The sequence below is a fragment of the Gallinula chloropus genome (genome assembly GCF_964237585.1).
Source record: "Gallinula chloropus genome assembly, chromosome: 4".
In the NCBI taxonomy this organism is placed as follows: domain Eukaryota; kingdom Metazoa; phylum Chordata; class Aves; order Gruiformes; family Rallidae; genus Gallinula; species Gallinula chloropus.
Genome location: NC_140088.1, coordinates 26516820 through 26530342, shown reverse-complemented (window position 1 = coordinate 26530342; position 13523 = coordinate 26516820). Strand labels below are relative to the sequence as shown.

The following is a 13523-nucleotide window of genomic DNA, read 5'->3' as shown; positions in this document are numbered from 1 at the left end:
TAAATCTGTACGTGCCAAATTTAAGAGAAACACTAAGGTCACTTGGTGGAGGAATACTCAAAGGTATGCCTTTTTAAAAGTAATTTGCAGGTATTTTTCAGTACAACACAGTAGCAAAATAAGAAAATTATTAAAGTTGTAAATATTTTTCATGTATTCTCTAAGCTGTGGACGTCAGACACTCAAGCCTGTGCAAACACCAGAAGCAGAATTTGCAGAATATAAAGACAGAAAGTCAGGTGAGATTTCAAAATAAGCAAGCATTTGATATCAGCTTGCTTTTTTTTTTTAAATAAAACCAATTAAATGAAACATTTTCTATTTCTACATGATTTTTTCCCAATATTTAAATTAATTAATGTATATATTTTGGTTTTGTTTGTGACTTGGGATAATCTAGATAATCTAAAATATTGACTTCTTCAGAGTAACAAATTTACAATAGGTTTCTATTCATAGATTTATAGTTCTGTACTTATATAAAACAAGTTCTCTGTCATGTCAGCCAAACTAATCACTGAACCATTTTTTGCAAGTAAAACATTCTACTTATAGCTACATTCTAGTTGTCCTTCACAACTCCTTCATTATTATATTCTTAAATAAAAGTTTCTTAGAAACAAGCTGTTACTTATACTTCTGTGAGGAATCTGTATGATCGGTTCAAGAATTATTACACAGTAGTATTTTACACATTATTGATACAGGATTTATCTATATATTTTCTTCAAGGTGAAATTGGAATTGCTAACACTTCAAAAGAAACTTTCCACCATACAGAGAAGAAAAAAGATGAAAGGAAGGAAATGATTGATCAAATACAAAATAACCTGCTTGTAAGCATGTGATTGCAAAAAGCCTGCAATTTCTTCATATTTTCTAACATGCTGTAAAGAGGTCTTTGCATTGCTAAGAAATGCAATTTCTGAAGGGAAATGGTGTATCAGTGGTATTCAGATTTTCATTTAACAATTGTGTATTTCCAGCTTGCATAAATTTCACTAGCAAATGACAAGAAAGATGGGGAACAGGTTGCCCAGAGAGGTAGTAGAAGCCTCATCCCTGGCGGTATTCAAGTTCAGGCTTTATGAAGCTCTGAACGACCTGGTCTAGGTAAAGGGGTCTCTGCTTACTGCAAGGGGATTGTACTTGATGACCTTTGAAGGTTCCTTCCAACCTAACACATTCTATAATTAACTTTTTGTTGATCCAAATTGAATTGTGTAGATTTGCTGTTGATAGTAGGCTGAAACACTGAATGGCTAGTGTTTTCTCTTAGAACTTTATGAAAGATGTGGCAGTTTCAGTGAGATGAATGTTCATACAGTGCAGTATATTGGAAGTGCAGGGAGACAAATGGTTTAAGCTTTACTTAACATTTTGGGTTTCTGCACTTATTTTTTTTTAAAGCTTGTTCATTTAATGAACTCTTAAAGCTCAGTGAATGTTTTGTTAGCCTATGGATATTTACTTTATTAACTTGTTTTTAAAACAATGAAAAGAATGAAAATTTAGCACTGTCTCTGAAAGCTCTGGAATCTGCTGCTCCAAAATATGAAAAGCCAAGCCTTTAACAGCCATTTTTATTACTGATTTATTATTTACTCATAGCCATAGTTACAGCACCATTCAGTACGTTCAATAATGATTTATCATTTTCATGGGTTTGCTCTGGAATTAGTTTTTGCTGTTATTTTAAAGTTGCTGAAGTATCTTATGCTCATACAGGTGGAGCAGAGTCCTACATTAGAAACAATGTTATTAGACCATGATTCGTTAATGGAGAAGATGAACAATTGGAATTTCCAAATTTTTGACCTTGTACAAGAAATGGGAGACCAGTCTGGAAGGATCCTTAGCCAGGTTTGCTGTCTTTTATTATATGAGGGAGGGTGTATAAAACTGTTGTGTTTATGTTTTATTTAAACTGTCAAGTTTTGCAGTCAACATAGTTATGAATGCTAACTTGAGAATTAGAAATATCATTTCTCATGTACTCCATCTCATTGTAAACCATAAAGTGATTTACCTGTAAACAACTTGCTCCAAATTTTTTGAATTTTATTCTCAATGTAAAAATAGGTTAGATTCACGCTTAGAAGGTTTTATACTGTACCATTTCCTATGAAAAATTGTCTCCTGCTTTCAGAATTACTACCTTGTTTGTCAACCATTTCTTTTTTCTTTATTTCAGTAAAATATTTCTGCCAGAGCCTCACCTGTGGGGGAAGAGAAGTGATCTTTTAGGCAGTCTTTTGCCTCTTGATCCTACAAACAATGGGATTTTTTTTCCATGCTGCTTTCTGCATGTAGTATCCCTTTTATCTCTTTCTGACTTACTACTCTTTTGTGCAGTTTCATGTTGTGCTGAAGCCAATCTACTGGCAAGTGCAAAAGTATGATCCTGTTTGCTCTTTCCCAGCCTCTCCCATTCATCAATGTCATCTCAAAGCTTCTGTCTCTTTCTTTATACTGGATTTAGCAATCATGGAGCTATAGTATGAGCTGGATTTGCTTCCGATCTGAATGCGAAATATTTTTATTGCTACTATCAGAGTTTCCTACTTTTGAGTGGGATGCATGTTACTCTTGTTCAAGGGCAGTATTAGGAATGGTCAGCTGGAGGGAAGGAAACAGGTTACAAGCACTCAGATGCAGAGATGCAGTTGGAACCATAGGCCTACACCTGTGCTGAAGACAAGAAAAAACAGGGGGAATAATTTCATTTTTGTCATTAGAAACAGCCTTTTCTTTCATATCACCCAATATTCTGAATGTTGTTTAAAATCTTCAATTAGTCTTGTTTGGTCAAATGTTTCCAGGTCTTTTGTCATCTCAGTTAGTGGCAACTTTTAATGTTGCCACTGACAGACTTAAGTACCACAGTCTACTTTTTAGAGTGGTGTTTTTTACTGGTACTCTGTGGTCCACATTAGTTTGCACTTCATTTGTGCACAATCTAGGGGATAGCTCAAACCTGTAAGTACTTCAGTGTGCAGGTTTTTATATCAGTTCTTCCTGATATTGTATGTATATGTGCTCCTTGTCCTTCTCCTCCTCCCGCCCCAGTCCTCTTGTCTGTTGTGCTGTAAGCATCTGTTACATATTTTAATTAAGAACCAATTAAAAACTGTATTTTATCATCATCAATTGTAATGTTCCTAGATTGGGTGTGTGTGTAAGGAGAATGGTTGGGACAGGTGGAAGGTGGGGCGTCCCCTCATTTTGCTCTCACGTTCCTTTGAGTACCTCTCACATTTCAGAACTTACTGTCTCCTAAGTGTCTGAGAAAGAAGTGACAAAAATGAACAGCAGCAACTTGTTTTGAAAAGCTTTCTTAATATTTGTAGTCTTGGGAGAGGGTTAGGTTTTGTAGTCTCTACTTGTAAACCATAATATATTTGCTCAGTGTATACATGTGTGGGTGTTCTGAGTATGTTTTTGAAAGCCTTGTTAAAAATACCTGAGATAAGTCATAATGAATAAAAGAAATAGGATTCCTTTGCCAAAGTCTCAAAAATAAATACAAAGTTGGGTTGGGTTTTTTTAATAATAATCGTTCTCCTACTATAGTTAAGTAGTTTGAAATTTTCAGTCATAAGTAGGAATATAAATGTCTTCTTTTTAGGTCACTAAATGGAATAAAACACGATTTCTTTCTGAAAATATTTATTATATTTAAATATTTATTATAATTAAAATTTATCTGCTATATGTAGAACACATCAGTAAAAAACTAAAAGTGTTTATTATTCTGTGTTGGAAAGGATGATAAAATTCCAGGGTTTTTGTGTTAAAAAAATCATTCAACATACATATGACAATAGCTTTCAGATAATCTTTAATGGAATTTTAGTAACTTCCATCTCTATCATGAAGGAAAATGTTAGAAATGGGAATGGTTTTATGGTTAAAGCAGAAAATGCTTAGGTATACTTTTCAGACTAAAATAAATTTTAATATGTATTTAGGTAACTTACACCTTGTTTCAAGACACTGGTTTGTTTGAAATTTTCAAAATCCCAACTCAAGAATTCATGAATTACTTCCGTGCACTAGAAAATGGCTACCGAGATATTCCTTGTAAGTACTGGCCAGTCCCGTATGGTTTTCTTTACGCTAACGTATCTCCATTAATCTGTGTATTAGCTAATGTTTAATACAGAGCTAGGCAGTATCTGAACTTAGCATAGGTTTAATTGATACATTTATCCAAATTTAAAAAGTTAATGAATTGCAGCAAAAAATTGGTGGACTCCCAAACTGAATTTGTTAATATATAGGTTGAATATAACCCAGGGAATTTGAATGAGTAGTTGAATCAAACATACTGAAGTCAGTGGGAGAATACTGGTTGATTTAAGATAAATTTGGTTTAGGCCAGTAATAGAATAAAAAGAAAATATAGAATTTTGACAGTTGTTATTCATCTTTCTGTTTAGGGCAGCCAAATTTACTGGAAAGCAAAGCAAAACAAAAGGCACGCCCCCCACACTCATGCACACACCCCCCACACCCATCTCTCAGATGTTTGCACCAACCCAGGTGCTTGTAGGTATCAGCAATGCTAGCTGGCTCACTGTCACTGATTTGAAAATGCTACTTAATCCCTTTCTGACTCTCAGGTAGGATCAAGTATGCTTAGAAGAGGTTTGATGTTTATCTAACTTTTTTCTTTAAAATGTTCAGTGATATCGCCTCTACTAACAATTTAAATTGCATTTTTCCTTTATATTTTATCAAATATCCGTATAGTACATTTGCTGCATGACGTCTTTTTTTTTCTTTTGATTGTATTTTAGATAATAATTTTGCTTATTTTTTGATAATTTTCAGATCACAATCGTATACATGCCACAGACGTTCTTCATGCAGTATGGTATCTGACAACACGGCCCATTCCTGGATTTCAGCAAATGCATAATGAACATATAATGGAAAGTGATATGGGTCTGTATCCACATAAGTTTGTGTTTTTTTTTTCTTTTGCTGTAAGAATGTTTTAATGAAGTTACAATAGGTAAAACAAATAACTCCTTATCACTCAATTATATTTCTGTATTTCAATATAAAGGCAGTGGAAATATCACAGTGGTAGTACACGACATTCAGAAATAACATGTGGTACGGTTTTGGAAATATTATTAGATGAGTAGTGGTTGGTTTATTAGCCAGGAATACAGGTTCATTTCACAAATGTCCTATTCTGAACGGAGGTTTTGTATACTGCTACGGTCAGCATATTTGTAGCATTTGAAATACTTTAGACTAATATTTCTTAACTTTATTGAGAAATTAAGTAGAATAAAGAAAAAAACCCCAATGTATTTAACTTAATTGGCTTTCTGCTTAATGGTTTTAGTGTAAAAACGAGTGCTTCAGAATTCTGTGTTAGGTATCGCGTGCATATATTCAGGCATTGACGTGACTACCCCACTAGTAACTGTATAAGACCATCCTTGAAAGAGAAATAAAGACTTCAAATTTTGTATGACATTGGCTCTAATATTGCTTTTATTGTTGCTTGTGACTTCAAAGAATTAACTTTTAAATTTAGGTTTATAATTTTTACTAAAATATGTAGTAAGTAAAGTATAATTATTCTAAATAACCACTTTCATACTTAAATGTGTGCATATAAGAAAAATAAAATGGGGAAATCAAGCATGCTGTAAGAACTGTGTTTTGTGTGTGCAAGAAAAAAAGGCAACATGCAGGGGTTTTAAAGGGCTACGATCTTAAGACCTTTGCGAACTGTACAGAACATCATACAGATACATTGTTTATTTCTTAGTAACCAGCCTCTCTGCCGTCAGCTTTCTCTCTTTTTTTTTTTTTTTTTTTCAAAATTTACCAGTATCCAGTGATTGCACCCTATTACATTTTCTTTCTCCAAGTATTACAAGAGTTGGGACTGTAGGAAATAAAAGTTAGAAAACCTCTTTTGTTTCCCTTTACAAAAAAATAAAATAAGAATTTTTTTCTTCCTACTTTTGACCTCTTCCAGTGTGTTACTAGGATTTTTAATCCTCTCTCTATTAATGCAAAAGAGCCCCTTTTTATTAGGCAGTGATGAAATAAGTACTTTTGTATTTTTTAATTATTTCTTTAAGTAGTGTCTTTGTCCAGGGGAAAAAATGGAGAATAAAACTGTGAATCTGCTTATTGAGCAAACATTTCTAACTTAATGGGATAGTTCCGTTGTGCAGTAACTTCCACTATCACCTGCAAGTTCAATGGGCAAATTATAGAAATATTAAGGGAGATGCTGATTGAGCTTTTTTTTTGGTTGGATTAAGGTTGGAGAAGAACTGTAGGATGCTGATAGTGCTGACCTTTTAAGAACAGAATAAAATTCCAGGACTGCACAACAGTAAGAGGTCTTTAGTAGCATGACAGTAAGGGGAAGGCAAAGAAGTGACAGAGAACTTCGGCAGTAATGTTTAGCTGTTGGTATCCATTTGGATTTTCCAAGATCTGTAGTTAAAACTCAGACTAAGGAGTTATTAAAGGATAACTGCATTAAGATTAAAGATTATGGTCACAATAGGGTCTGACAGTCATTTAAAATGTATTAATATATGAATGAAATACAGTTCTAAAAAATATTTTCTTTTTGAACTTTCAATTTTCTTAGATGAAGCCAGTGGTATTTCCCCTGTTCAAGTCAGCTATATTTCTTCTAGAAGCTGTTGTATTGATGATGACAGTTATGGTTCTCTGGCATCAAACATTCCTGCTTTGGAATTAATGGCTTTATATGTAGCAGCTGCCATGCACGATTATGATCACCCTGGTCGCACAAATGCTTTTCTGGTGGCTACAAATGCACCTCAGGTAAGAAATTCTTTAACCAGAAAATGATTTGTCTGTATCTGAAATCAGAGTAATGAAAATTCTGCTTTTCTGTACCACTACTCTAATGTATTGAGGATCATTTGCCAGATTTAAGAAACAGGGAATTAATTTGTACTTAACTGGTGTAATACTTGGTTTTTTCCTGATAAATACTGATGTGTTTTGTACATATAGAGTGCATAAGTGTGCAAAAATAATTTTTAATTACAAAATTTAAAATAATAACATAAATCAGTGCATGTTAAAGATTATTTTATAGACAGCTGGCCCTAGGACTGTCTAAGCAGCTAGTTCATGGATATCTTTCATTTTGGGAGTCCTGTGAAATCACAGCAGCGTTTTCAATAAATCCTAAAAACAAAGGTGATTCCTCTAATAGTCCAATGAACTGCATCACCTAATATCTGTATTTCAATTTAGTCCCTCATGGTAAATAGTCATTTCCTTTAAGGGAGGGGAGGAGTAAAATAAGAAATCAGCAAAGGATTTTTACTTTTATCTTCCATATTCAACTCTGCTGTTAGCATCTCCTTTCTTCCCTCTCTGTTCTATGTTCTTCAAGGTCTAAAAGGTTAAGACAAAACAGGTAAAGAAGAGAAAAGTAGCAAAAAAAAGCAGAGGGGAAAAAAAAAAGTAAGGTGAAAGGGCGGGCAGAATTCCTCACAAAAGAATTGGGAGGAATAGCAACGAAGAAAAGATGCCTGGTGACGTATTTTTATCTGAAGAGAGCAATATTATCTGGACAAGAAGATTTATGATGGCTGTTTGACTTGCTTTTAATAAGTTAGAGGGAGGAAACTTAAATAATAACAGCATTGTCAACAGCAATACTAACAGTGAAACAGAATCCAGTGGAATTTATCAGGAGATGGAGACTTTAAAATGAACTTTCCAGTCAGTTTTCAACAATTCTTTGTTGTGAAAAAATGTTTAGGCTGTAGGTAGTTAGGTATTTCTGCTGAAAACAGTATACAAGGAAGAATAAAACCAATCAACACAGACATTAAATTCTAATTTTCAAAAACATGCACATTCATTTTGTTCATGATCTCTCTTTTCCCTCAAAATGTATATTTTTTTTCCCTCAAAATGTAAAGAATATTTTTTGCCATTTTCCAAATAATTTTTTCAGGTCCTATTAAATATATATTCAGTTAATTATTTTCTAGGATGTTTTGTATAAACGTGGGAGTTGTGAATAAAATCCACTACTGTTTGAATATTTTAGTTTGCTCATTTGCAGTTAAAATGTATTCATCAGCATTAAATGTTGCACATTGAAAACTAGTGATACTCCTCATTAAGCAAAGTTCTTATGTGTGTTGGGAGTTCCTTTTGTTTGGGTTTTTTTTTACAATACTGGAATTTAGAATAACTAAAAACCTATACTTAGATCTGGGGTTTGGTTGAGTTCTTTGCATTGTTTTATGTGTCAACCTGTGCACTCCACACATAGTGCCAGGAGTGCAAAATGCATTTTAAGTGGTTTGTATATGTATGCCTACAGTGTGAACGTACAGGTAAACTAAGACATCATTAAGAACTTTTAATGAAACAAAAAAAATTCGCTAATTGGTTGGGGTTTTTTCCTTAACTGCCGCTTCTGGTTCACTTTAACCCTCAAAACTAGAAGACAAAACATAATTTCCAATAGTTGGGTTTTTTTTATTTTTTAGTTAAGGCTCATTTCTGACTAGCCCTTAAGCTTCAGAATATTTAATTATAATTTTAAATCTTTACACTGTCATTCCTGATTTTTGGTTTTTAGGCTGTTCTCTACAATGACAGATCAGTCTTAGAAAATCACCATGCTGCTTCTGCCTGGAATCTTTTCTTGTCACGACCAGAATACAACTTCTTATCAAATCTTGATCATGTAGAATTCAAGCGTTTTCGTTTCTTAGTGATTGAAGCAATCCTTGCCACAGATCTCAAGAAGCATTTTGATTTCCTTGCAGAATTTAATGCCAAGGTTTGTTATATTTTAGTGTTTGCACCAAGGTAGACAGTGATGTTGCTACTCAGTAGTATTTAGTATTAATAACTTGTATTTAGAGTTTTATATTATTTAAATTTAATTTACACAAAAATGCAAATAGAGTATTTTCTTTGTACAAAACAATTGTAGATTGTGTTGTAGATTGTTTTGTAGATTTCCTAATAAACCTAGCAGGTATGACATAGGGACCCACAGATCTCAATCTTAAGTCACATTCTGTGTTCTCAGAGATAGTAATTTTTTTTTTACGCTATATAAGACAGAAAAATAGAAAAAAATAATGCAAATGTCTGTTGTCCAAGGCCTAAAAAACCCTCCATTGATGAATAGTTTTAACTTAATTTAAAAAATGTATGTGCTCAACCCAGGTCAATGACCTCAACAGTCATGGTATAGAATGGAGCAATGAAAATGACCGCCTGCTGGCCTGCCAAATATGCATCAAACTGGCAGATATTAATGGCCCAGCAAAAGTTAGAGAGCTGCATCTGAAATGGACAGAAGGCATTGTTAATGAATTTTATGAGCAGGTGAGTATGGAAAGGTTAATTTTCTTTTTTAATGTCAGACATGATCAATTCTTTGCACTACCAAATGTGTAACTAATTAAACGTTATTCTCTGTGTTAAATCTACATGTAAGGTATTTCTGTCTTCTCTTTCTGAATACATGAACATGTATTTTTATTTGCAGCATACTAATACAATATTTTATCTCCTATCAGTTGTGTTAGAAGCCTAAAAAGAAGCCCCCCCGCCAATGTTGTCCAGTTTCCAGATATTAGATTGTTTGGGTTTTTTTTCTTAGGGTGATGCTGAGAAACCAAAATAACTTCTTCCACTTTGGGATGTTAAGTTCACTGGTGTGTTTTCAGCTCAAAGTATATGTTTAGAATCCACAAGACTGGAAATGTATATTCAGCTACCTCTTAGTGCAAAGACAGAAGATATTTCAAAACTTAAACAAAATTAAATATTAAAAATACACATTAGTAACTAATAGTATTAAAATGTAAATAAGAGTTTTACATTGGAACTTTGATAAGTAATCCTATCAAGATTAACTGGAACCAAGTCTGAAAATGTGTTGCCAATTTTTGCATTTGCAACTTCTGTAAGGTCCCCAAGATATATTTTACATTTTGACTCAGTTATTTTATAGTCAGCTTTCTGAGGGGTTAACTATGAGGCAATCACCAAGGACTGAAAAATATTTTTCAAACTAGGAAGATAAAGTAAGCAACAAAATCACTTGAGAGATTTAAGCAATAGCAGTAATAATCTGAAGTGCTTAAACTTGCTGTCAGACCTTTGTTTTCTAAATTACTCCTTTAGGAAGAATTTTTTCACAGAATTATCAGGTCCACAGAAGTGCCAGGATAAGTGTTTATAACTCAAAGTTGTGTATGAGCAACTGTTCAATATTTTTCCTCCCCAGTTTATAAAATGAGAAAAAAAAATCCCCAATCCAAACAACTTCACTCTGGACATTTTAGTTCATTTCATCTCCTATGACTTTGGGGGGAAGCCATTTCCCAGAATGCCTTACTCTAGCTGATTATTTTCCCATTTTCTCTGTGCATCAGCTCAGCAGTTGACATTGTGTCTGCCTGCCCTGAAGCCGTTCTGTAAAGGCAGAGGACGAGCAGCTCCAGTAGAACTAGGTGTCCATCCATGCACAAGGGTATCTTGCAGCAAAGCTGAAGGGAGGATTATGGGCTCTGCAAGTCTGAGCCACAATGTGGCTTCATTTTAAATGGGCAAACTTACACTTTCATGTATTTAGTCTACACTATTATTACCTCTAATAAAAAGATACAATCCGTGTGATGTTTACTTGGTTTCTTAAAAGTAATCTTCAAGATAGAATTTTAAGGATTTTTATGAGAAGTTCTGATAACCTTTTGATTTTTTTTTTCAGGGTGATGAAGAAGCAAGTCTTGGATTACCTATAAGCCCCTTCATGGATCGTTCTTCTCCACAACTTGCAAAACTGCAAGAATCTTTCATCACTCACATAGTTGGCCCCCTTTGTAATTCCTATAATGCAGCTGGATTGCTTCCAGGGCAGTGGGTTGATGAAGAGGAGGAGGATACAGAAAGTGCTGAGGATGATGATGGAGCACAGTTAGAGACTGATGATGAGGAAATGGAAGATGATGTTATTTTAAGTAAGTTTCTGTACTTCGGTTGGCATATATGGTTGCCATTTAATAGATTCAGACAGTTCAAATTGTACAGTACAAATATTGTAGTTTTGCAATTATACTACTTCATAAATTTTACTCCTTTAATAAATTTTTTTCTTGATACCAGGAGACTTGCAATTTGAACAGAGACTCATTGTTATCCTTTGCCATGTCACTACTTAAATATTCCAAATAATTGCCCATGGGGTTTTCTGCTTAAATGTATGCATCTTTCTTATAAAGTGCCATTGGTTTTGTATGTGTGAAATACAATGCCTTTGAATCTCAAACAATAAAATATGCTTGTAATTTTACAGAAGCTCAAAGAAAAAAAGGTAGACGAATATTTTGCCAGCTAATACACCATCTCAGTGAAAACCACAAAATATGGAAGAAAGTGATTGAAGAGGAAGAAAAAATAAAAGCTGAAGGAGCTAAACTGCTGACTGAGATCTCATCTTTACCTCAAGCAGATGAAATTCAGGTTATTGAGGAAGCTGATGAAGAAGATGAGCGACAACTAGGAGAAGACAAGACATGCTAAGCAAACTTCAGTGGTGCCCAGTATGATGATAGCCTATTTTTTTTTCCACTGTGTTGACTTTAGCCTGACACAGTTCACATAAAATTGAAAGGCCTTAATACTGTGAGAGGATTCTTTCTGCTCTAGTGGAATCCCACTCCTATGCACTTTTGCCACACAGAATATGAAACTTTATTGAAATATTGAGTATTGTATACCCTGATGCAAAGTTCTTTATGCCTTAGTTGGTATAAAATATCCTGATATTATGCTGCCTTGCCGAATATGGAACTCTTCTTTTCCTTGAGGTACCTGCAGTTTTAAAAGCATTCAGTGACTTTGATTACCAAAGTGGCAAGAACTTTTTGCTAACAAGGAAATGTGGGATGAATCCTAATATTGTCTTGTTTATTTCATGTTATTTTTGAACATGAATAAGAAGTCTGTGCCTATATGAAAACTATGTTACTGTTGCAGCGCACGCCTGTTGCGGGGTGTCTACTTAGTGCAATAGTGTGCTTAATGTAGTCATCTCAGAGCAACTGTTCAAGGACTGTGACATAAATGCTTAATTCTGATATTTGTGGTTTAAAAAAGAAAAAATCCAGGTGCATCTATTTCTGATGCTTTTTATTATTGTGCATAAACTAATGTTTTATTTTTGCAGAAAATATTCAGGTTTGCAGTGGATGTTCATGATAATTCATTGAATACAAGGCCATTATCATCTGTAGCCTTGCTGTTTTGTGGTAAAACATTAAAAACCTGTTCAGCTACTTAAATTATTAAGGAATTTCATTCTTGTAGTTATAATTCTATATTTCCTGCCCTTACTCAGGTTCCTGTTTAAAAACAAGTCAACCACATGATAGATTTTTATCTTGCAATGATTTCTGGTATTAAATTTTAAGGAAATAAGATCGTATTTCATTTTTTCTTTGTATGTAGAACTTTAGGAGAATTAAAGATTTAAAGAAAAAAAGACAGAAAATGGCCAGTGTATTTTAATGTGCCCCACATCTCTTTTTTTTCCCATCACAGATTTTATTACCTTCAGTTTGATGTACATCTTGAAATACACATATGGAAAGCAGAATATGAAAACTTCATGTAGATCCTAATAGTAAGATAAACATCACTGTACTAAATTGATGATTGAGTTTTTAAATAAGAAACATAGACAATCCACACAAATGTATTTTTAGAAACACTATCGTTGTAGGTCTGACTAAAAAAAAAAGCAGCATAAATTAGGCTACAGGTATATGTAAGCGAGACAAAGCTAATTTTAAAAGTGCACCTTGTAGTAATAAACATTTAGGCTGTGCAGTTGAATAAAAACAAATGCACATGTGCAAGTTGCTAAATGTATGTTAGCATATTTGTGTTTACATCAGCTGACTTGAAAAAAGGTAACGTTTTGAGGATAACCTTGTGTAAATCCACTGTTTTACACAAAGAAATTTTCATTCTGCTCTTTGATTGGCCAGTTTAAATAACTGAAAGGAATTCTTTATTTATTTTCCCTAGTAAGATTTTTGTTGATTCATTTAGAAGACCACTGAGATGTACTTTTGCTATTTTATATACTCAGTGCCGAATCCCCCTTTGCTGTCACCATTACCATCACTGCATTTTTTGTAACACAAGCAGTGTTAAAACCAGATATTTCTGTCATTAATAAAATGTTGCACTATTGAAGTTGGCATTTATGGATCATTCATTTGTATTTAATATTTGTTGTTCATATAATTTCCTAACTGATAATTTTAAGACTACAGAAATTATACTTGTTTCTGTATGCTGTATTCTCAGCATTTTATGTTAGTCTATGTGTTTGTATATAAAAAAAAGTTTTAATACTGTTCAGTTTCATTTTGCTTTGACTGAAGAAAAGATGCAGATGTCTAAAGTTTTATTATTTTACATGACGGTTTTCAATTTAGTTGCCTTTT

At 33.6% G+C, this 13523-nt stretch overlaps 1 protein-coding gene across 1 annotated transcript in view; it reads left to right on the top strand.

Moving 5' to 3' along the window:
• The window catches only part of PDE3B (phosphodiesterase 3B), an 87955-nt gene extending 75095 nt beyond the window's left edge, over window positions 1–12860 (top strand). The window contains exons 7-16 of the mRNA XM_084264034.1: window positions 166–239; window positions 733–836; window positions 1729–1863; window positions 3972–4083; window positions 4837–4950; window positions 6638–6837; window positions 8627–8830; window positions 9226–9387; window positions 10778–11027; window positions 11363–12860. Coding sequence (XP_084120160.1) covers window positions 166–239; window positions 733–836; window positions 1729–1863; window positions 3972–4083; window positions 4837–4950; window positions 6638–6837; window positions 8627–8830; window positions 9226–9387; window positions 10778–11027; window positions 11363–11589 — 1582 coding nt within the window. The 3' untranslated portion in view covers window positions 11590–12860. The remainder of the gene's footprint in view (window positions 1–165; window positions 240–732; window positions 837–1728; window positions 1864–3971; window positions 4084–4836; window positions 4951–6637; window positions 6838–8626; window positions 8831–9225; window positions 9388–10777; window positions 11028–11362) is intronic.
• Window positions 12861–13523: the final 663 nt, after the last annotated feature.